The sequence below is a fragment of the Hyla sarda genome, chromosome 4 (genome assembly GCF_029499605.1).
Source record: "Hyla sarda isolate aHylSar1 chromosome 4, aHylSar1.hap1, whole genome shotgun sequence".
NCBI classification, from domain to species: domain Eukaryota; kingdom Metazoa; phylum Chordata; class Amphibia; order Anura; family Hylidae; genus Hyla; species Hyla sarda.
This window is the reverse complement of record NC_079192.1, coordinates 293353189-293377544: the sequence shown is the minus strand read 5'-3', so window position 1 is coordinate 293377544 and position 24356 is coordinate 293353189. Positions and strand designations below refer to the sequence as shown.

The 24356-nt window shown below is 43.3% G+C and overlaps 1 protein-coding gene across 2 annotated transcripts; it reads left to right on the top strand.

Moving 5' to 3' along the window:
- Nucleotides 1-24069, top strand: TDG (thymine DNA glycosylase). Of its 2 annotated transcripts, none has more exons than XM_056574529.1 (10): nt 1-136; nt 6324-6589; nt 10776-11017; nt 11107-11176; nt 13393-13528; nt 13616-13698; nt 13784-13878; nt 16012-16183; nt 18326-18454; nt 19764-24069. In XM_056574529.1, the coding sequence occupies exons 2-10, from the start codon at nt 6376-6378 to the stop codon at nt 19886-19888; spliced, it is 1266 nt and encodes a 421-aa protein (XP_056430504.1). In that variant the 5' UTR covers nt 1-136; nt 6324-6375; the 3' UTR covers nt 19889-24069. The 2 variants fall into 2 exon arrangements, with proteins under 2 accessions (XP_056430504.1, XP_056430503.1); XM_056574528.1 differs by lacking the exon at nt 1-136 and adding an exon at nt 411-585.
- The last annotated feature ends 287 nt before the right edge of the window (nt 24070-24356 follow it).

Below are 24356 nucleotides of genomic sequence, written 5' to 3'. Positions count from 1 at the left end.
TGCTCTTGTACTGGGTCTGACGTCACCGGTGCGGAAGAACCGGACAGGATGTGGAGGCGGTGACGTCATACAGCGCTTCCCGTTCCCGTACACGCTTTGCTGATACAGCTGATCGGCCGCTGCAGGAGGCGCCGCGGTAAGTGTCGCCTCTTCTCGCAGCTTATGAGTATATGCGCCTTCCTTCCATTATATTTACAGTATACTGTACACACAGTGCGGTTCCTTTGCTCATCTGCCTGCTTACCGGCATCAGAGGCTACAGCTAAAGTCCTGTACACTTGTGAAGTTATAACCGGAATACGTACATACTGTACGTCCGCCATACTGTACCCTTCCCCCCATGTTATGTCCCCCACCTCCATAATGAAAGACCCCCTGCCCCCCTTCGTGCGCGTAGTCACGTGTCACCCAAGCCTCTGTCGGTTGGTTGGCCCGGTGGTGACGTGTTATCCCTGCTGCACGGCCATTGAGGAGGAAAGCTCGGTGGTCGCGGGGAATATTTTGTACAGCATTGGCTCTGAGTTTGGAGGTTATACCGTGTCTATCCGCACAGAGCTCAGTGATGGAGGCCCAGGATCCCGGCAGGTGAGCGCCTAGAGTACCAGGCCTCTGCAGCGGCCTACTGCTATTATGGGGACAACAGTGCGCATGCGCTTGGCTTCTAGTCATTGTGTACAATGGAGGAAAGGAGCGGGATCGTATAATGCCATCTATGTTCCCAAATACTGGGCACTAGAGGATACAGACGGCCCTGGAAGTCGTGACTGTGTTCTCTTCCACCCCACCCCATGTCTTTGTAGTCAGTGCCCAAATACTAGAGGTGGACATATGGCAGGGGCCAGTGGGGCTCCCAGGGCTGAAACTTCACTCTGTGTAAATCCTGGTCAGAGCACTGTTCACACACAGACTCTCTAACATGTTATGTTCTTCAGATGGACCATTGTGTACAGTGCAGATGCATGCCGTATGTTTACATCTCCCTGCCTTTATCACTATTTCCCATCTAGAGTGCCTCCAGCTGTTGCAAAACTACAACTCTCAGCATGCCTGGACAGCCAATGGCTTTCTGGATATGCTGAATTGTAGTTTTGCAACAGCTTAAATGGGCACTGTCAGATACAAAAACTTTTATATGTTGTACATCTTGGCAAAACATTAACCTTCCTAAGGCTACATCCGCACTATGTTTTGTCCATACAGGGACCGAATTCGGCTGGGAGATGGGAAAACTGAGTGCTCCCATATCCCAGCCATACCAGGCCTCCATCTCATTTTTGCCCTGTATCCGGTTTTCTGGCTGGACTGAACACCATGGTATACTGCGGTTTTTAGTCCAGCCAGAAAACCGGATACGGGGCACAAATCAGCCGACCGGGGTCACTATCTGACTCCGGTCGGCTCTGGATATGAGAGTGCCTGGTTTTCCCATCTCCCAGCCAGATTCGGCCCCCCATATGGATGAAACAAGTGTAAAGGCAGCCTAATATACTTCATAAGAATTTATTGTTATAGAAATAATGGCTTTGTCCAAGCGGAGGCATGAACAAAATCCAGTAAGTGAGGGTGGGCTAGCACTCCTCTGTGCTCTGTCTGATAGGACAGGAGAGAGAGCACAGAGGAGTGCTATCAGACAGGAGAGAGCACAGAGGAGTGCTATCAGACAGGAGAGAGCACAGAGGAGTCCTATCAGACAGGAGAGAGCACAGAGGAGTGCTATCAGACAGGAGAGAGAGCACAGAGGAGTGCTATCAGACTTGAGAGAGCCCAGAGGAATCCTTTCAGACAGGAGAGAACACAGCGGAGTCCTATCAGACAGGAGAGAACACAGAGGAGTACTATCAGACAGGAGAGAGCACAGAGGAGTCATGTCAGACAGGAGAGAACACAGAGGAGTACTATCAGACAGGAGAGAGCACAGAGGAGTGCTATCAGACAGGAGAGAGCACAGAGGAGTCCTATCAGACAGGAGAGAGCACAGAGGAGTCCTATCAGACAGGAGAGAGCACAGAGGAGTCCTATCAGACAGGAGAGAGCACAGAGGAGTACTATCAGACAGGAGAGAGAGCACAGAGGAGTACTATCAGACAGGAGAGAGAGAGCACAGAGGAGTCATATCAGAAAGGAGAGAGCACAGAGGAGTGCTATCAGACAGGAGGGAGCAGAGGAGTGCTATCAGACAGGAGAGAGCACAGAGAAGTGCTATCAGACAACATAGCTCTCTCCTGTCTGATAGGACTCCTCTGTGCTCTCTCTCCTGTCTGATAGGACCCCTCTGTGCTCTCTCTCCTGTCTGATAGGACCCCTCTGTGCTCTCTCTCCTGTCTGATAATACTCCTCTGTGTGTTCTCCTGTCTGATAGGACTCCTCTGTGTTCTCTCCTGTCTGATAGGACTCCTCTGTGCTCTCTCCTGTCTGATAGGACTCCTCTGTGCTCTCTCCTGTCTGATAGGACTCCTCTGTGCTCTCTCCTGTCTGATAGGACTCCTCTGTGCTCTCTCCTGTCTGATAGGACTCCTCTGTGCTCTCTCCTGTCTGATAGGACTCCTCTGTGCTCTCTCCTGTCTGATAGCACTCCTCTGTGCTCTCTCCTTTCTGATATGACTCCTCTGTGCTCTCTCTCCTGTCTGATAGTACTCCTCTGTGCTCTCTCCTGTCTGATAGGACTCCTCTGTGCTCTCTCCTGTCTGATAGGACTCCTCTGTGCTCTCTCCTGTCTGATAGGACTCCGCTGTGCTCTCTCCTGTCTGATAGGACTCCGCTGTGTTCTCTCCTGTCTGATAGCACTCCTCTGTGCTCTCTCCTGTCTGATAGTACTCCTCTGTGTTCTCTCCTGTCTGACATTACTCCTCTGTGCTCTCTCCTGTCTGATAGGACTCCTCTGTGCTCTCTCCTGTCTGATAGGACTCCGCTGTGTTCTCTCCTGTCTGAAAGGATTCCTCTGGGCTCTCTCAAGTCTGATAGCACTCCTCTGTGCTCTCTCCTGTCTGATAATACTCCTCTGTGTGTTCTCCTGTCTGATAGGACTCCTCTGTGTTCTCTCCTGTCTGATAGGACTCCTCTGTGCTCTCTCCTGTCTGATAGGACTCCTCTGTGCTCTCTCCTGTCTGATAGGACTCCTCTGTGCTCTCTCCTGTCTGATAGGACTCCTCTGTGCTCTCTCCTGTCTGATAGGACTCCTCTGTGCTCTCTCCTGTCTGATAGGACTCCTCTGTGCTCTCTCCTGTCTGATAGGACTCCTCTGGGCTCTCTCCTGTCTGATAGCACTCCTCTGGGCTCTCTCCTGTCTGATAGCACTCCTCTGGGCTCTCTCCTGTCTGATAGGACTCCTCTGTGCTCTCTCCTGTCTGATAGGACTCCTCTGTGCTCTCTCCTGTCTGATAGCACTCCTCTGTGCTCTCTCCTTTCTGATATGACTCCTCTGTGCTCTCTCTCCTGTCTGATAGTACTCCTCTGTGCTCTCTCTCTTGTCTGATAGTACTCCTCTGGGCTCTCTCCTGTCTGATAGCACTCCTCTGGGCTCTCTCCTGTCTGATAGCACTCCTCTGGGCTCTCTCCTGTCTGATAGGACTCCTCTGTGCTCTCTCCTGTCTGATAGGACTCCTCTGTGCTCTCTCCTGTCTGATAGCACTCCTCTGGGCTCTCTCCTGTCCTATCAGACAGAGGAGTGCTAGGTAATGTTTTGCCAAGATGTACTACATATAAAAAGTTTTGTATCTGACTGCCCATTTAAGGCTTACAGCTTAGGAAACACTGGTCTGTAGCCTTCACATGTATTTGGTGGACTGGTGTATATTTAACACATAGAGACCTAGAAGAACATTACAGCACCTCAGTCTTCTCGACAAAGCTTTAGGCTGTGTTCACACCAGCGTTGTAGGTTCTTATAGGAGCCTTCATCACAGGTTCCACCAATAATGCTGGACAAAATAGCGCGGCCTGCTGCTCTCTTCTTCCTAAAAGAAAAGGTCAGATATGCTTGAAACCCAAGTGACCCGGTTAAAGTCAGTGTGCCATTTGGAGCTGGCATATATTCTGGTGTTCTGGTCATTCTGGGTTTTTTTTTCAGCCCCTATGACCTAGCAGAACCACAGAAATCATCTTGCCTTAGAGCCCATTCACACTACGGAATTTCAACAAGGAAATTCTGCTCGGATTCTGCTTGCAGCAGCCTTCTATTGATCTCAAAGGAATTCTGCTGCTTAGTCCACAATATGGAACTTTGAAGCAACATTGAATTCCATCAGAAGCCGGCACGTTTATAGTCGCCACGTGTTCAGTCTTCTGGCAGAATCTAACGTAGAAGTCCTGGCACTGGGCTGCAGATAATAGGACGGAACGGAAGGAAACGTTGATTCCAGAGGAGGCTGCTGTTTGTGGAATCCACTTGGAATTTCTGGTAGTGTGAATATGCACTTACAGCTGTGAAGTCCATAGACCCTCCACCAGCCATACAGCTGCTTCTATAGGTGTACAGTGTAAAAAGTCTGCCCCCCCCTAACAAAGTGCAGGAGCTGTAGCACTAAGACAGGAAACAAAAGCTAAACAAATGGAAAAGATCTTGCAGCACTCTGAAGGGTTCTCCGGAGAATACTTCACACAGTTACATGTAGCTACAGAAGGGTAAAAACATGCACTTACCTGCCCCCGGACCTCTCTGTTCTGTCAGTGCTTGGTCCATTTTCTCAGCCAATTGGTGACCTCTCTAGTGACCCAGCCTAAGCAGTGATTGGCCGAGCATGTCAGGATGAGATCAGGCACCATCAGAATGGCAATGGAAGGGGTCCAGGACAGGTGAGAACACCCCCCCCCCCCCCCAAATCATGTGACCAGCCAGCGCTGTTCTGCCCCACCCAATTAATGATCAGCCCAGCGGGGTACTACTCACAGATGTCCCCTTCAAGCACTGCCCTCCTCTTTGTTGGGGGCCGCCGGTTGCTGGAGCTCTATACTGTACGCCAGTGGTCTCCAACCTTCAGACCTCCAGATGTTGCAAAACTACAACTCCCAGCATGCTCGGACAGCCAACAGCTGTCCGGGCATGCTGGGAGTTGTAGTTTTGCATCAGCTGGAGGTCCTCAGGTTGGAGACCACTGCTGTACGCTGTATCCCTATGCCCAGGCTGCAAAAGATACAGAAAATAAACTTTAAACTCACCTACGTCGGCCTCACGCTGTTCCTGGGGACTGGAACGCCGGACAGCCGAAAGCCAATCACCGTCCGGAGCGATGTCCCGCCCCGGCCAGTGATAGGCTGAGCCCACTGTCATGTGAGAAGCCAGCCAGAGCTTTTGCAGCCCGGGCATAGGGATACAGCCTACAGCAGTGGTCTCCAACCTGAGGCCCTCCAGCTGTTGCAAAACTACAACTCCCAGCATGCCCGGACAGCCGTTGGCTGTCCGGGCATGCTGGGAGTTGTAGTTTTGCAACATCTGGAGGTCTGCAGGTTGAGACCACTGGCGTACAGTATAGAGTTCCAGCGCCCGGCGGCCCCCAACAAAGAGGAGGAGGGCAGTGCTTGACATCTGTTAGTAGTACCCCGCTGGGCTGATCATTAATTGGGTGGGGGCAGAACAGCTGGGCTGATAATACATTCCCGAGGGGGAGGGGCCAAACCGGTATTGCGGTATGGGGGAAAATTCATATCGTGCAGCCCAAAAAATTCGGTATTCGGTATGAACCGGTATACCGCCCAGCCCTAGGTACTCCGGTGGAAACCTATTTTTTTTTATAAATAAACTACTGCCAGAAAGTTAAACAGATTTGTAAATTACTTCTATAAATTTTTTTTAATCCTTTCAGTACTTATTTTTTTTTTTTTTTTTTTGTGTTGTCCACAGTGCTCTCTGCTGACACCTGATGCCTGTGTCAGGAACTGTCCAGAGCAGGAGAACATCCCCATAGCAAACCTATGCTACTCTGGACAGTTCCTGACACGGACAGAGGTGTCAGCAGAGAGCACCGTGGACAACATAAAAAAGAATTGAAAAAAGTAAAGAATTTCCTCTGTAGCATACAGCTGCTAAAAAGTACTAAAAGGATTAAGAATTAAAAGTAATTTACAAATCTGTGTAACTTTCTGGCACCAGTTCATTTAAAAAAAAAAAAAAAAAAAAAAGTTTTCCACCGGAGTACCCCTTTAAAATGGCATAGTTGTGGGCGACACCAGTCCTTGCACATTTTGATCAAAAGGTACAATAACAACCTGTTCATTTTTTAAATAAGCTGAGAAGCAAATAGATGGTTGTACAGGAGGTGCGGCCATGTCTGTTTTTTTTCTACATTGTAGTTATTATAACAGGTATTGTGTGTTTTTTTTATTTCTAGTTACTACAACTTCCAGCAAGCACAGGCATTTTACGCCTATCCATTCCATCAAATGATGAATGGTCCATCGACCATGGAACTGGGTAATGAACAGAGGACCCTGCACACTCTCACTGGAGTACCAGCCACTGAGCTTCAGGCCTTTTCTGGCATGCCAGCCAACGAGCCCCAGGTTCTGCACACCTTGACAGGTGTGCCAGCCAACGAACCTCTTGACATGCATGTGTTAATGGGGGCACCAGACATTGCTCAGGGAAACCTACAAGGTACGTTAAACAGACACTTTTTTGTCATCTTTTTTTATTTTATATTTTTTGTCAATCATTTACCAACACACAGTATATTATTATATGTACAGTGATCCCTCAACATACGATGGTAATCCGTTCCAAATGGACCATCGGTTGTTGAAACCATCGTATGATGAGGGATCCGTGCAATGTAAAGTATAGGACAGTGGTCTACAACCTGCGGACCTCCAGATGTTGCAAAACTACAACACAGAAGTGGATCCAGTAGGAAGGAGAAGTGTAATTCCTTCCTTTATATTTCCCATTCCTATTTAACCTCTTAAGGAGGTAGGGCGTACCTGTACACCCTACACCCGGTCCCGGTATTTAAAACGGGGCCATACCGGGTTGGTCCTGGTAGCTAATGATAGCCGGGACCCTAGGCTAATAGCGTGCGGCAACGATCGTTGTGCCGTGCGCTATTAACCCTTTAGATGCGGCGATCAAAATCGCCACGTCTAAAATGAAAGTGAAAGCTTCCCGGCAGCTCAGTCGGGTTAAAGGTCATTTAACCCTTTCCCTAATAAGTTTGAATAAAAATAAACATATGTGGTATCGCCGCGTGTGGAAATGTCCGATTTATAAAAATATATTGTTAATTAAACCGCACGGTCAATGGCGAACGTGCAAAAAAATTCCAAAGTCCAAAATAGCGTATTTTTGTTCACTTTTTATATAATGAAAAAATGAATAAAAAGCGATCAAAAAGTCCGATCAATACAAAAATGGTACCGTAATTTAAGATTACGGCGCAAAAAATGAGCCCTCATACCGGCCCGTACGCAAAAAATAAGCCATCATATGGAATTTTATGTGCAAAATTGAAAGCGTTATGATTTTTAGAAGGGGATGAGGGAAAAATGCAAAAACGGAAAAACCTTGCGTCCTTAAGGGGTTAAATTGACTTATGGCTTTGTCTCAAACTGCAGTGACAGTTTTCCAAAAAACGTCAGAAAAAAACCTGTGTGGAAACCAAGCCTGAAACTCTCTGGTCAAACAGCGGTGCACCCAGGGGTTGACTGAAATAGGGCACTATACCTCCAGTATAAATACTGCTGTTTACATTTATACTTGCATGCCCTACATAATACCACCTGAGGTACAGAATGGCCCAGATTTATCAAGCTGTGTGAGAGAAAAATTTTAGTGATTTTCCCACATCAACCAATCACAGCTCAGGTAACTAGCTGAGGTAAAGTGAAAGCTGAGCTGTGATTGGTTGCTGTGGGAAAATCACTCCACTTTTTCTCTCACACAGTTTGATAAATCTGGGCCAACGTGTATAATGTATTAGTAATTTAAACTCTGGGGTGGAGGAAGATGCTTTCAAAACTTAAAGTGTACCTCTCATGAAAATAACTTTTTGTATATGACGGATGAAACCCTAATGAACACTTTTCTAATTGGTTTTATTTTTTTTTTTTTTATCTTCTTTTCTTGTGTATTTTTACTTTTAAAAAATCCTCCACTAGGGGTCTCCCTAGCAGTCCTGGTCACAAGCATTTCGGACACAGAGCATGAGTCCGAAATCACTCTGCAGCCAGGACTCAGCACAGCTCCCCGCCTGTCAATCAGAGAGGCGGGAGCGAGCACTGTGCTCACACTTCAGAGGGGCGCGCTCCTGACTTGGCCGGCCAGCTGCGTCCTCAGGCTCCGAACCCCGACAAGGAGAGCTTGCACATGCTGGCCCTGAGTCAGTGGAGCGCTGCTCTTCTTATTGTACATATCGGGTCTGTGCCCACTTCCGCCCCTCACAAACACCAGGCTACTGAGCTACCGAAGATAGCTCAAAAGAGGTATTTCTAGGGGGTTTTATTAAAAATAAAGGACAGGGATAGTGTAAGACAGAGTCAGGGACAGATGGGGAATTAGGATGATGATAGGTTCTCTTTAATGACTGGATAAATTGTTTGTTGGTATTTTTTTTCTTACAAGTGTATCTTCAAGTGTAAAAGGGCCCTTAGACCAGTGTTTCCAGCCAGGGTGCCTCCAGCTGTTGCAAAACCGCCATTGGCTGTCCGGGCATGCTGGGAGTTGTAGTTTTGCAACAGCTGGAGGCACCCTGGTTGGAAAAGCCTGCCTTAGGCACTCCCTAATTTTTTCCGCTAGTCATTTCTGCTGTTTTTCTTGCTATATCAAGAAAACAGATCTGTCATTCATATCCTCCCCACTACCATTGGCATAGTTTTTCCAGTCACGGCCAGTGCTTGGTAACCTTGCCCCCTCCTGCCCAGACGGTGGTGGTTGACTCCCTGTGCTAAGGCTGTCAATGAAGCCTGATTGGCAGAAGAGGGCATAGTATTATGACTGTTCTCCTGACCTATCAGGTCTTGGGGCCCATTTGTGAGGCCCTGGGGACCTGACAGTCAGATGCTCTAACTGCTGTTATTAATCCCTTGAGACCCCACTCCGTGGTACACAGCTATTTCTCATTCTCTCAATTTCGGGGGCAGAACCAGAGCTGGATTGTTTGCAAGCAGCACACACAGCCTTTTATTTTCCTTAGTTGTTTGGGCAGTCACAGCACTTACTCCTTACTGCAAGGTGCTGTGTGATCAGAAATGAAGCAGCAGAATGACAGCAAAGAAGGGTTTGCATTTAGTGTTGAACTGCTGGAAAGTGGCCGAGGTAAGAGGGAATACTTTATTTACCTTTTAGGAATAGTGAGGATGCTCTTAAGGAAGCAGACAGACTCAGAGAATGCCTGACACAGACCAGGCTTGCTCTCCCCTCTCCTCACCATAGCAATAGCTAAGCCCTGCCCCCACTTTCTGTGTTCTGCGCTGTCAGTTACTATGAATTAAACTAGGGATCGACCAATATCGTTTTTTTTTTTAGGGCCGATACCGATAATCTATGGAGGTTAGGGCCGATAGCCGATAACTTATACCGATATTCCGGTATAAGTTATCGGCTATTTATCCCCCCGCGACACCGCTGCAGAACATTGATTTAAAGCGGGCGCTTTAAATCAATGAACTGCAGCGGCTTTAGCAGTGCCATAGACCGCCGCCTGCTTCTCTCCCCCTGCCTGTCTGTGGGTCCTGAGTCCTATCACCGCGACCGCCCACCGCCGCTCCGCGCCCCCTACCGCCGCACCGCGTCGCACCCCCCACCGCCCCGGCCCCATTGCCTCCCCCATCCCCGGTTTTATAATTACCTGTTCCCGGGGTCCACTCTACATCTGGCTCCGGTGGCGTCCTCCTGAGCTGTCACTGTGCGCACTGACGGTGTCACGTCACTCGTCATTGCGCACAGCGTAACGCAGGACGCAGCAGGAGCCAGAAGTAGCGTTGACCACGGGCCCCGGGAACAGGTAATTATAAAACCGGGGATGGGGGAGGCAATGGAGCCGGGGGGGGGGGCATTATCGGATTATCGGCAAGGTAATTGCTGATATGGATAATGCCCAAAATCGTGATTATCGGCCGATAATATCGGCCAAACCGATAATCGGTCGATCCCTAGATTAAACCTAACAGGCACTGAACAATAGTCTGCACGGAAGTGCCTAGTGGACAAAAGTTGGGCTGTTTTTCTGGGGTAAGGAGTAATTTTTGGTAAATTGTGATTCACAAATTTGTTACAGATCATGTAGGGGGGGGGTCCCATTTAAAGGGGTACTCCATTGGAAACATTTTCTTTTAAATCAACTGGTGCCAGAAAGTAAATCAGATTTGTAAATTACTTCTATTAAAAAAAATCTTAATTCTTCCTGTACTTATCAGTTGCTGTTATAATCTACAGGATGTTCTTTTCTTTTTGAATTTCCTTTCTGCCTGACTACAGTGCTCTCTGCTGACACCTCTGTCCATTTTAGGAACTGTCCATAGTAGGAGCAAATCTTCATATAAAACCTATCCTGCTCTGGACAGTTCCTAAAATGGACAGAGGTGTCAGCAGAGAGCACTGTGGTCAGGCAGAAAGGCAATTCAAAAAGAAAAGAACTTCCTGTGGATCATAACAGCAGCTGATAAGTACTGGAAGGATTAATATTTTTTAATAGAAGTAATTTACAAATCTGATTTACTTTCTGGCACCAGTTGATTTAAAAAAAGAATGTTTTTCAGTTGAGTACCCCTTTACGGAACAAATGGGTACTCCTTGAGGAGAGTGTCATAAAAACATTTTATTTAAATGTATTTATTTTATTTATTTAAAGAGCCTACTACTGGAAAAAGAAAGAGAGGGAGGGCTCCAGCTGAACCAAAACCAAAGAAGTCAGCTGAAAAGCCCCCTAAGGCACCTAAAGCCCCTAAGGCCCCTAAATCTGGGAAGCAAGAGAAGATCACAGATACTTTTAAAGTGAAGAGGAAAGTGGACAGATTTAATGGGGTGTCTGAAGCTGAGCTCTTAACTAAAACCTTGCCAGATATCCTAACATTTAACTTGGATATAGTAATTGTAAGTATATAGGAATGGTGTGTTAGCACAACGTAGAATTGTCTGATAACTGCAATCTAATTTTATGGCCTTTTTCATGCTTTGTGCAGATTGGAATTAACCCAGGTCTTATGGCAGCATACAAAGGCCACCACTACCCAGGCCCTGGGAACCACTTCTGTAAGTTATTGAACACACATAAGTGTATTGTTTGTGTAAAACATAAGTGCTTTAAACAGCTCTATGGTAGGGCTGCAATAGAGTTTCATGAGCCCTCTACGGTTACTCTACTCGTAAAATCTTGGCATGCTTCATCAGACACCATGTATGGAGGGATTCCGACATATAATCTATATGTAGGGCCCCTTTCACACTGACATTGTGCCCTGTCGGCAAACGACCGTCAGGCAATTTTTTATTTTCTTGTGCCTTAACAGACGTTATTTTTGACTGGGCACAATGGGAAACAACGGGTCCAGACAGATCCCATTCACTATTATGGTGTCTGTTGGGCACCGTTGTTTTTTGACAGGAGTAGCAGGAGGAAAAACGTTACATGATGTATTTTTCCTCCCGCTATTCTCCCCAGGCTCCCCGATAAACGTCACACTGCTGTGTCACAACGATACTGTAAAAGAAGCTAACAAGTAGAAATTCAAGGGAACCTGTTGCACTAAATATGCAGTCCAGCAGCATGTAATAGAGCAGGAGGAGCGTCGGAGATCAATGTATAGTTCTGTGAAGATGCTCCACGTTAACTTATGTATTTATGTAAATCTCTGCTCATTCTTTGCTATGTAGTCTTGTGGATGTGATTGACAGCTTGCTCCCACATAGGGTACTCACAAGTACAGGATCTAGCGAAAGCAATTAAGGACTGCAGTACAGTATGCAGGTTTTGATAAGTCTATGGTTTAAATAATCTATGCCTAAATTTTGGTGTAGTGTTTTACCCTTAAATGTGTACTCCGGCGCTAAACATCTTATCACCTATCAAAAGGATAGGGGATAAGATGATAGATCGCGGGGATCCCGCTGCTTCGGACCCCCGCGATCTCTTCTGCAGCACCCCCGTTCTTCAGCTGCACAGAGCAAGGATCGCTCTGTGGCTGATGACAGGCGGTGCAGGGGACGGAATATCGTGGTGTCACGGCTCCGCCCCCCTCGTGACGTCACACCCCACCCCCTCAATACAAGTCTATGGGGCCTCCACGCCCCCTCCCATAGACTTGCATTGAGGTGGTGGGGCGTGACGTCACTATACTCCGTCCCCTGCATCGCCCATCATCAGCCACAGAGCGCTCTTCGCTCTGTGCAGCTGAGAAACAGGGGTGCTGCAGGAGAGATCAGACATCTTATCCCCTATCCTTTTGATGGGGGATAAGATGTTTAGTGTCGGAGTACTCCTTTAAGGTCGCACTACTACTACTACTGACAGTCAAGTAATTCAACTATCTAATTCTAATGCATTCATCCATCTGGAAGTAGTATTTGTCTTGTTATATTATAAGCTGTTCTTTGTTGTCTCTGATATCTTGTGTGTATTATTTATAACCAGAAAAAAATTCCTCTTTAGAATTAATTGGTATAATCCCTAAGTGGCATACTGGTGCTGTTGTGCCAACAGATGAATATTTGGAAATTGGCAGAAAATCATGGATTGTGTACAAGCGGAAGAACTTTTGTTTCAGTCTTCATCCTTACAGGATGCATTTCTTTGTCCAAAAAGTTGGAATGTAAAGCAAATAGAGGGTCTTTTTGGGCACTGATGTGTGGCCACGCAGGGTCTGTGACACCACAATTGCACAGGGCAAGAATTATTTTAGAAGTTAGAGTCAACAACGTGTTTAGGTGCTCATGTCCGCCTTCCTAAGGTCCACTATAAAATCACTATATGGCGGGCCCAGGCACATGCTGCGGTGTGATGTGCCACAGAATCATGTGCCCGGCCAGCCAGGATGCCGATGCTTTTACGTATGACCTGAGGAAGGTGTAAGTTAGCGCCCAAACGTGTTGTCCATTCTATTACTTTTAAAAGAATTCTTGCCCTGTGCAACTGAGGTGGCAGAGACCTCCTGTGTAGCCAGACAGCAGCACTCAGTAGGACCCCTTTTTCGCTTTCAGTTTCATTTCTCTATATGCATACCCCAAGGTAACTGGATCGGGTCATTTGAACAGCACACTGTATATACCTTTTACTGTATATACCAGGTTAGTATAGCACTTAAGTTGCCGAGCTGGGCTTGTACCCCCTTTAAATACTACACAAGGCAGCGCCCCTTTGTTTTTATACTCCTTTTGTCTAGTCCTAACAGTTAACATCAGGAACGATTGGATATATCCTAAACGAAGAACCTGTATATTTATTGCTTGACCTTTTTTTTTTCTTCCTCTAGGGAAGTGCCTTTTCCTATCAGGGCTCAGTGATACGCAACTGAACCACTTAGATGACCATGCTCTCCCCGAGAAGTATGGCATTGGTTTCACCAACATGGTGGAGAGAACTACCCCAGGTAGTAAGGACCTCTCTAGGTGAGTGGGATCTGGGAAGGAACAAAATATATCTTGTGTTGGTCAGAGAATATTAAGTGCTTCTTCTTTCCACAATTTCTTTTCCAGTAAGGAGTTCCGTGAGGGAGGAAGGATCCTAGTTCAAAAGCTGCAGAAATACAAACCACGTATAGCTGCTTTTAATGGAAAATGTGAGATGACACTCCAAATTATTACCGTATTGTTCTGGTCTTGAGTTTACGTAATTCACTGACATCATTGTCTCCTTTCTTTTAGGTATATATGAAATCTTTAGCAAAGAAATTTTTGGTGTCAAGATCAAAAAATTTGATTTTGGACTCCAACCACACAGAGTTCCAGAGACAAATACAGTCAGTATATTGCCTTAAAAATATATTTTCTATATATGACAGTATCAAGTAATCTTTTTGTTTGCTTAGTTATGGGTTTAAAATAAAATGTTATGGACTGTAATGAGCAGTAATACCAGCTCCCTCCCCGGTCTCATCCCAAGCAGATGGGGGGAGGGACAGGAGCTCTCTGCTTTCACAGCCTGTAACCCAGTGTTTTCCAGCCAGGGTGCCTCCAGCTGTTGCAAAATTACAACTCCCAGCCTTCGGCTGTCCGGGCATGCTGGGAGTTGTAATTTTGCAACAGCTGGAGGCACCATGGTCGGGAAACGCCGCTGTAACCTGACATCACAGCTTAAATATGAGACAGCAGAGCTGATATGGAAGATCCCTGCACTGTGGCTAATATCATTATGTTAGTAACTTGCTTTATTATACTTTTTGGCACTGTATACAGGATGTTTTTCACCAGACAGCCCCTTTAATTACTGATTTCCTATGCAGCTCTATTTGAGTGAATGCCATGAAATAATTTACATGGCAGAAAATGTACTGTACTGCTTTGTCACCGAGATGACCATCGCATTACTATGAAACCTAATTGCCCAGGAGGTAGTCACCCTGCAGTCACATAAGATGCAGGTTCCAGCCACTCTGGCCCAGTGTTATCAATCTGATCAACCTGTCTGAGATAAAAAAAAAAACATAAAAAAAACGGTCTGGTTTTGCCCATAACAACCTATCACAGCTGTCATGCTATGGACAAATCAGATAGTTTTTGTCTCGGAGAGATCCATAAATCTGGGCCCTACTATGTGTATATTCTTAAAGGGGTATTCCAGGCAAAAACTTTTTTTTATATATATCAACTGGCTCCGGAAAGTTAAACAGATTTGTAAATTACTTCTATTAAAAAATCTTAATCCTTCCAATAGTTATTAGCTTCTGAAGTTGAGTTGCTGTTTTCTGTCTAACTGCTTTCTGATGACTCGCATCCCGGGAGCTGTGCAGTTCTTATGGGGATATTCTCCCATCATGCACAGCTCCCGGGATGTGACATCATCATTGAGCAGTTAGGCAGAAAACTTCAGAAGCTAATAACTATTGGAAGGATTAAGATTTTTTAATAGAAGTAATTTACAAATCTGTTTAACTTTCCAGAGCCAGTATATATAAAGTTTTTGCCTGGAATACTCCTTTAAGGAACATTTAGAAAAAAGGGGCACTGGATTTATGTCGGCATGAGGGGAAATTTGTTTAAAGGGGTACTCCCCTGGAAAACAGCTTTGTAAATTACTTCTATTAAAAAATCTTAATCCTTCTAGTACTTATCAGCTGCTGTATGATCCGCAGGAAGTTTTTGAATTTCCTTTCTGTCTGACCACAGTGCTCTCTGCTGACACCTCTGTCCATTTTAATGTCCGGAGCAGAATAGGTTTGCTATTGGGATTTGCTTCTACTCTGGACAGTTCCTGAGCACTGTGGTCAGACAGAAAAGAAATTTAAAAAGAAAACAACTTCCTGTGGAGCATACAACAGCTGATAAGTACAGGAAGAATTAGGATTTTTTTTAATAGTAGTAATTTACAAATCAGCTTAACTTTCTGAAGCCAGTTGATTTAAAAAATGTTTTACAAGTGAGTACCCCTTTAAAGGGGACACATGTCTGATCACTAGGGGCCTGACCACTGGGACCCCTCACGATCACCTGCATGGCACCCCGGCTCTCCTCATGCACCTATATACAACAAAAGACCATGGGCACAACGATCACCCAATATTGAAAGCCCAAACAAACCATGTCATGGCAGTGTGCCTATCTATGTCTAATTATGGCACACGGCCATCATGCCCCTACGTTTTAGGGGTGGGAGTTATACTATAGGGTACTGACCCTGGGCCTTGTTGTATATAGTAGATTGGGCCCTTAACCCACTCTAGTTTTTTTTGTTATTCTCCTCATACACGGAGCGACCTCCACCCTGTGCACAGATTACTTTAGACTACCGCACAAGGCGGTGATCGACATGCCCCCTCTACGTGTCTCTATAGAGAGGGCCCCTTTAACTTAAATACATGGATTGATTGCCATGTATAGTGAAAAGCTCCACCAGAGTGTTCTTTCATCCACGCCTGTCCCTTTCTTGGATACAGGTTTGTTATGTCATGCCTTCATCAAGTGCTCGGTGCGCACAGTTTCCTCGAGCTCAAGACAAGGTTCATCACTACATCAAATTAAAAGATTTGAGAGACCAACTGAAGGGTGTTGAGACCACCCAGGAAATTCAGGAAGTGCAGTACACCTTCAACTTGCAGCTGGCGCAAGGTAGGCCGCTTATATTTACATGTGGGAATTAGGTTGTGTGTTCTCTAGTAAGCAAGGTCCAGGATTTCACTAAATTATATAAGGGAGATTTATGAAAACTTGTGTAGAGGAAGAGTGGAGCAGTTGCCCCTAGCAACCAATCAGTTTGCGTCTTTGATTTTTCACAGGCCTCTTTAAAAAAAATTAAAGAAGCGATCTGATTGGTTGCTAGGGGCAACTGCTCCACTCTTCCTCTATACAGGTTTTGTTAACCCACCCCCTATGTTTTAGACATTGGCCCAGATTTATCTGCCTGAAACCAACATTGTCTAGTTTGCCCATAGTAACCAATCACAACTCGACTTTCATAACTTAACCCCTTAAAGCCTGGGCAGATTTTCGTTTTTGCACTTATATTTATACTTACACTAGCCTTATACTAGCCATAACTTTAATTCTTTTTATTTACATATCCATAGAAGGGCTTGTGTTTTGCAGAAAAAAATTGTACTTTGTAATTACTGTCTTCATTTTTCCATAACGTATACTCCAAAACCGAAAAAAAAAAAAGTATTTTTGCTAATTGGAGGTGGCTTTTTTTTTACGTCATTTATGGTGCGGTAAAACTGACTTGTTATCTTGATTATTTAGGTTGGTACGATTGCAACAATATCCAGTTTGTAAAGTTTTTGTAATGTTTTAAATGTTCTGACCCATATAACTTTTTTTTTTTTCCATATACTGGGCTGTTTTATGGCTCATTTTTTGCACCATGATCTGTAGTTTTTATCGGTACCTTTTTAGTATTGAACAGACTTTTTGATCGCTTTTAAGTCCCCTTTTGCAGGGATGCGCTTTAAAAAAAAATTCTGGTGCTTGGTATTTTTTTACATTTACGCAGTTCACAATGTGTTTTTGTTATATTTTAATAGTCCGATTTGTTTACACTTTTTTTTTTTTTTGTATGGAAAAAGGGGAGTGATTTGATATTTCATTATAGAAGGGGTTAGTTTATTTAGGAGTTAACACTATTGGATTTTTGTTTTTGTTTTTTTTACAATTCGTCCTCGTCCCCATGTACAGCATTGATCTGTGTGAGCCATGATGGCTCATACAAGTCCCCTATGTACTGCATTGATCCATGAAATCTGCAGTCTATTGGTAAAGCCTGCCACTGACAGTCTCTATCAATAGAAGCAGATTGGCAGCCATGGAGGCTCAGGTAAATAAATGTAAATGCCACTGTCAACGTATTTAAATTGATACTAGCGGTATGCATATCAGCTATTAGTGGTGGCTCCAGCTACTGAAATAAGATGGGAGGTCACTGGGTATGAAGCAGACTCGAGTCTGGCGGATTAGAGCCATCATCAGTTCCCAAGAGGTTAATGAGTCCTGTAAAATGAAAAAAAATAGCTGTGATGGTTGCTATGGGCTAAACCAGACAGTTCTCTAATTTAAGGCACATTGATACATCTGGGCCGTTGCTGTCTCTCAACACATTTCTGAAAGAAGACACCCAACGCATAGTAAAAAAAATGCCACACAGCACTGTACATTTATAGGCACCTTCATGCAATTTTCATATTCTCCACTCTTTTTAGTAGAAAACAAAAATAGTAAAAATTTTCACGCAGCTTCCCACCATCAAATTGCACCTAGAATGAGAAGTCTATCATTGAAAAGATTAGGATATGGGTTTTTATGTGATACCAAGATCTGTGTACACTTCTGGTGGATATGACAAGACAAACCTTGCTCTACAGTGTACTGCCTAGTAAGACAAGACTATTATTGCTTTAGGTTTTCCCAGAGTGAGGAAATCCACATACATAGCACATTATGATGTGGTGTCTGGTACATGGACATGGTATTGTAGTCAACATGGCAGCTCTTAGAGAAATTTTTCAAGACATCAGCACTTGGCAGCGAAATTGACATGCTTACTGTTTTGAGCTTTTTCTATGTTCTATTGACTGAGATATATGTGTGACCATAATTGATTCCATGTTAGGTATTTTGTAAAGAAATGAGGGGTCTTTCAGTTTCACGCACTGGTTTACTAGATCTCTTCCCATCCTTTCATACATATTACAGAGATTATAATGTTGCATAAATATATTTTTATATTGATTTCTTGTGGCATTCTCATTCATTCTACAGAGGATGCGAAGAGACAGGCTGTAAAGGAGGAGAAGTATGATCCTGGGTATGATGCTGCAGCTTTTGGGAATGCACCTGAAGAGACACCCAATGCCGAGGGTGGCACCAGTAACTTGCCAGACCCAGCAGGTAATGTATACAGTTAGAGTACTATGGTTAATGAAAAGGTTGAGAAGATAACTCTGATTCCTCTTGTTAAGGATCATTCGAGGGGAGGCTTTCAAATTTGATTGACTGTGCTGATATATACTGCCAAGTGTCCACATAAGAAAATATACACCACACAGGATGTTGGTATAACTCTCTCTTAGCAGGAAACTCAGCTGTTCCCCAAAAGAGTTCTGTTTAATCCAAGGAGTACATTTAGTTTTTACATTGGACAAAGGAGGAGGTTTAGTTATGACATCAGAATTAGCATGTTACTTTTTGATTGGTTGTTTGATTATTGTGTCCATATATATTAGCATATCTAGTGTCCATTAATTTCTTGGCAGAAGTTTCTCTACTGGGAAATTCCAGAGTTCTATGTTTGACAAATATTTTGTCTTTCTACTCCTTATCTCAGTTGCATCGGCATCATGGCAAGGCCTCAATCATAGTCACAAGCATATTGCAAGCTGGTGTATATGGGTTAAGGGGTAGGTAAGACATATTTTTCCAGCAGCAATGGCGTATTAGTATATTGATCAGTCATTAGAAACTTAAAGGTCATCCCTATCACTCTCAGTTCTATTTAATGGGGCTGTCCCAACTGGAAATAAGTCTCCCTTGGTGATGAGCTGATTTTTATTTTTTGGATGACAGATATTTGCTAGCAGGTGCTCACATCGCATTTCCCCCAACCCCCCCCCCCCCCCCCCCACATTTAGTTTATACATCAGCAGAGCTACCAGTGTATACTCTGAGTGCCTGTAGGGGTCCAATGTTAGTTAACTATGAAAAATGAAGTACCAAATAGCAGACTAGACTGCTCTATTCCATTATTTTGGCACCTCCTTTTACCAAGAAGCTTTGTCTCCCAAATACAATGCTGGTTCTTACACCGTGCTTGCTGTGTGGAGCAGATTTTACTTTCTCCATATATCCCAATAAAATGCTTAATATGAGTCGCAAAGCATTACATAGAGAAAATGATCTCCAATCCACACAGCAAGCGCTGTGTGAATCGACTAGTCACTTTGGAGAGCAACGGGGACGGATTCGGGAATTGAAGCTGCCAAGCAAAAGCAGGTAATTTAGTCTAATGCAGGGAGGGGAAAAAGTGTTCTCTGGAGTGGTTATTTTAAAAGGGAATGTGTAACTCAGAAAATGACCTATTGTTTAACTCAAGTTTTATGAGCAACATATTGCTGCAACAACATAAACAGCCAGATTGTGCAACTTCTAGAAAATGGTAAATTGACCATAATTGACTATTATTTTTTCTGTTTTTATATAGTGCCCTGTAACTCAGAGATAGCTGAACATTCTCAGAATGGACAATGGGCGCCCCAGCCCTTTGCTGAACAGATGTCTACATTTAATCATAGTGAAGGCCAGCATCAAGAAAATGGCAGCTTCTGAGGAGCACCTGCATTCCAAGCTATGCAAGCATACTGCAGTTTTATTGCAGTGACAAGGAACTGAACCTCAGTTGAAGAACTGATGCCTTTTTTCTCATTTTACCTCTGATCTTAATCCTAGTGTACGCATTAATAGTAGATATTACCTTTTAAAGTAGGTAGTTATATTGAAAAATTTGAACTTTTCTAGACCTATTGTGTAGACCGCTTTCTTTTGTATGTTTTTTTTTTTTAATCATGTTTTATTATTGCAGTTCTTCACAAACTGCAATTTAAGGTTTTATTCGGGGGGAATGTTATTTGTTCCAGCTGCCTTTATATGCATTCAATGAAAGGCGGTTGTGTAAATGTTGAACATACTTAATATTTAAAAAAAAAAAAAACTGAGGATGATGGTTGTTTCCTGCCAGGTATGTGGGATTTTTTGTTTTATCACAGAGGTTTGTGTACTCACTAAAAGTTGAACCCAAGTTTAGCTACATTTTTAACTCACACTTTGATATGTAATAATTAGAAATTGCTCCATGGCTTAAATAACTTGATCATGACAACTTTTTATTTATTATCTTACAATGTTTCTATACTTGAAGAATCAAAATAATTTAATCCAGGGCTGAGGATTGATTTATTTATTGTTGCTTTATGTGACTGACTGCTGTGTGAATGATATTCTTAAATTGTAGAAATGAATGATGTCACAAATTCCAGTTTTTGTAACCATTTCTTTAAATGTGAGATTACACTTGTATTCCCCCCGTATGTGGTGTCAGCACAAGGGGGGATGTATGACTAATGCTCCTTTGCTACAGTGAGGTTGGCACATTGTGTGATAGTCAGGATATTTCCTCTAGTACTAGAAGTATTGCAGAGTGGTCAGGCTATTAGTATGGCAAACATACCGAATTTTTAAAGGCATCTGGAGAAATAATAGATACACAGATGTTTTGCAAACTCAAAGCACTATCCCACAGTTCTGGTATTTAGGCTAGCATTTCTATTAATACTTGGCTAGCAGGACTTCCATACTTGGACTGAGAGCTGCTGAGTTATAGGGATGTTACTAGATTTTTATTGTTTACAGGAATCTTTCATTTAAAGATAACGGAGTAATGGTTGGGTGCTACTCGGAAACATTTGAGTATTAAAGGGAATCTAATAGCCCTCCATCTTGCTCTGAGTTCAAGCGTCAAGGAAGTGTTGCCAAGCTACAGGATGCAGGTCTTCTTAGTCCCCCACCCCTTCCTGTTCAGCTTCTAGTGCAAAGTCTTGTTTGTTAAGCAGAGAGGAGTGGGGGAGGGAGAAAGCATGCATGATGTGGTTTGGCAATGCTCCATTGACATCTTATCTTTTAGCAATGGTTTAGAGTTGACAGATTCTCTTTAAGGTTTCACCAAATAGAGTTTATTATTTGTATAATAAAAAATTATACAATTTTCTAATAGAGTTCATTGTTAATTCTGCTTGTAGTCATAAACTCCATGGTGTAGGCTGAGCCTGCTCCACAAATAGCATGTGCCAGTTGTGTTATATTGCTGATGCCTACAATGACAGGGATTCAAGATGACTCAGAGCCCAGAGATTTTACCTCTTGGATGCCACGTTAATACTGATGCAATTGTAGGGTGCTAAGCAGCTGCCACAGCAGCCACGGACCCGGGGAAGGAGCCCAGGTCTGCCATGTTGAAATCCTAATACTACATGCCTGAAGCAGGGTATACTAGAATTGCTTCTATGGCATGATACACTGCAATACAGAAGTATTGCAGTATATTATCACATTTTTGACTGTTCCATGTCCTTAGGGGACTTTCTTAAGTTAAAAAATAAGGCTTTTAAAAAAAAAAAAATATCTAAAAATTTTTTTTATCGCCCTGTCCACCCCTACAAATATAAATTGTATGGTATATTAAAGGGGTACTCCAGTGGGGGGAAAAAATGTCAAATCCGATTTAACTGTACTATTGCACTTACATGGCACATTACACGGAACCCTTGTGAATCGCCACAGTGATTTTTAGCTGTGAGAGGATGGGAAACAAATGTTTTAAAATCAACTGGTGCCAGAAAGTCACAGATTTGTAAAAGACTTTTATTAAAAAGTCCTAACCCTTCTAGTACTTATCAGCTTCTGTATACTACAGAGAAAGTTATTTTCTGTCTGTCCACAGTGCCTTCTGCTGACACCTCTGTCCAAGTCAGGAACTGTCCAGAGTAGGAGAGGTTTTCTATGGGGATTTGCTTCTAATCTGGACAGTTCCTGACACTGACAGAGGTGTCAGCAGAGAGCACTGTGGTCAGACTGGAAAAAAACTTCACAAATTTCTCTGCAGTATACAGCAGCTGAGAAGTACTGGAAGGGTTAGGATTTAATAGAAGTAATTTACAAATCTTATGTGAGACTCTTGAAATAGAGAAATGAATTGCACTCATCACGTTTGAAGTCCCAGTTATGTAGGTTGTTTTATTCCATAAGTGCTAGTGCAGACATTACAGCAGAATGTACGACCATGGAGCGGGGAGTGAGAGCAGCCGCTCTCAGACGCAGGGGCACACCACAGGTGGCAACCAGTTTCGCGTCAGCCGACGCTTCTGTGGCAACTTTCTGGCAACAGTTGATTTTAAAACATTTGTTTTCCACTTGTTCCCACTGGAGTTCCCCTTTAAGCTAATTATAAGTACATCCTCCCACAGCCAAAAATCACTGTGGCGATTCACAAGGGGTCCATGTAAGTGCAATAGTACAGTTAAATGGGCACTGTCACTTTATAAATAACTTTACACATGATGTAGAGACATGTCAAAAGTTTTGATTGGTTCAGGTCTGAGTGTTTAGACTGTGACCGGCTGGAAGAAGTTTGTGCTAAGGGAAAGAAACTTCCAATGTAAATCTATGGAATTGTCTAGGTCAACCACGCTTTTCTCCCCACTCTAACTATTCAGACCTCGACCAATCAAAGCTTTTGACATGTCTCTAGGACATGTCAAAATTTTTTTTTTTTGTAATGACAAGTAGACTTTAAAGAGCAGACTACCTTCTTGACCAGGACAATGAAGGATTCTGTTCAATAACTGCAAACAGATACTTTTGAAACTGAGAAGGAATTAGTACAAAAGGTATACTAAAAAACTTGTTTCATTTTTATTACACAAAGAATAAACTATGCTGAAAGCCTAAATATCCCTTTTAAACGTTATAAACTGCTATTTGAAAAGGTCAGACAAGTCTCATTCCATTATGACTATTCATGGTGCTATGTTTCAGCTGTTGTGTGTAACAGCAGGATCAGTATATATCAGTTGAATTTTATTTTATTTTTTGTAACTGGCAGTTTTCTTGTCAAAATGCTGTATAATATGATGTAGACATATTTCAGTTCAGGCCTCTTTTTATATATTTGTGGTGATGTGTATTAAAAATGAAAAAAAAAAAAAAGAGTAACTAGCAGATTAAAAATGAAAGGCCTCTGCTCCTATATGCTACATGTTTTTATTTACTTGAATTAAATATGAATATAATTGTAAAAATGTTTGTGCTTGAGAATCTTATCTGAATATACCTATACTGACTCTTAAACCCGTAAGGCCCCATTCACACACAGGAATTTCCGAGCTAATCTGGCAGAAAAATTTAGCACAGAAATTCTGTTGCTGCAGTGTCCCATTGTTTTCAATGGGATTCTCCTTCACGCAGCAAAATTTCCACACTGGAAACGTCTGCTGCGGAAATAAAAATTCCGAACTTTGCAGAAAAAAAGTCAATTCTTTGTGGAATCTGCTCAGAAATGCATTGCATTCTATGGAGACAGCACATTTCCAAGCATTCCTAGTGCCAGTTTGTTCTGCTGGCGTCTGTGGAATGTCTGGCTTGAAATTAAGCCGTGTAAATGGTGCCTAAGGGTATCTTCCAATGGATAGATTAGCCGCAGATTTTCTACAAGGATTTGTGCTTGAAAAGTGCACAGCACAATACAGTAGCAGCAAAGAGCATGAGATTTGAACATTTGTGTCATGAAATGTTATAGATTTATTTTCAGATTTTTCTCACTTTTTGTTTTGCTGTGTATTTTGACCTATTTGTTGAATTCAACGTGTTGCATATTTTGTTTTGGGTCACCAAAACATTCATAGGTTCAAGAACAACAAAACTTTATATTGGCAATAAATATATACCCGATCCCTGGACATTATATTTAGGCTTTTCATATTATTCTGACTACCAAAATGTCACGTATGGAATAATGTAGCACATGTTGTCCATTTGGGGGGAAAAAAATCTGAAAGGGCCAATATGTCAATGGTGAGTAAAAATAAAACCTAATACTAAAGGACTACCCAGTGGCATCACCAGGGTTGGTGTCACTGGTGGGGTAGAAAATTGTGACCTTCACCTCCACACACACGTCACTGACCAAATCTTGCATACTAGGACTAATATTATCAATAATACCAGACTACAACGAGAAATATTA

Bases quoted from the DNA above. Each gene is read 5' to 3' on its own strand.
- TDG (XM_056574528.1), top strand. From the start codon at position 563: ATGGAGGCCCAGGATCCCGGCAG. The intron at 6,590-10,775 runs GTACGTTAAACA...ATTTATTTAAAG, and splicing joins TGCTCAGGGAAACCTACAAG to AGCCTACTACTGGAAAAAGA. The intron at 18,455-19,763 runs GTAATGTATACA...GTTTTTATATAG, and splicing joins TAACTTGCCAGACCCAGCAG to TGCCCTGTAACTCAGAGATA.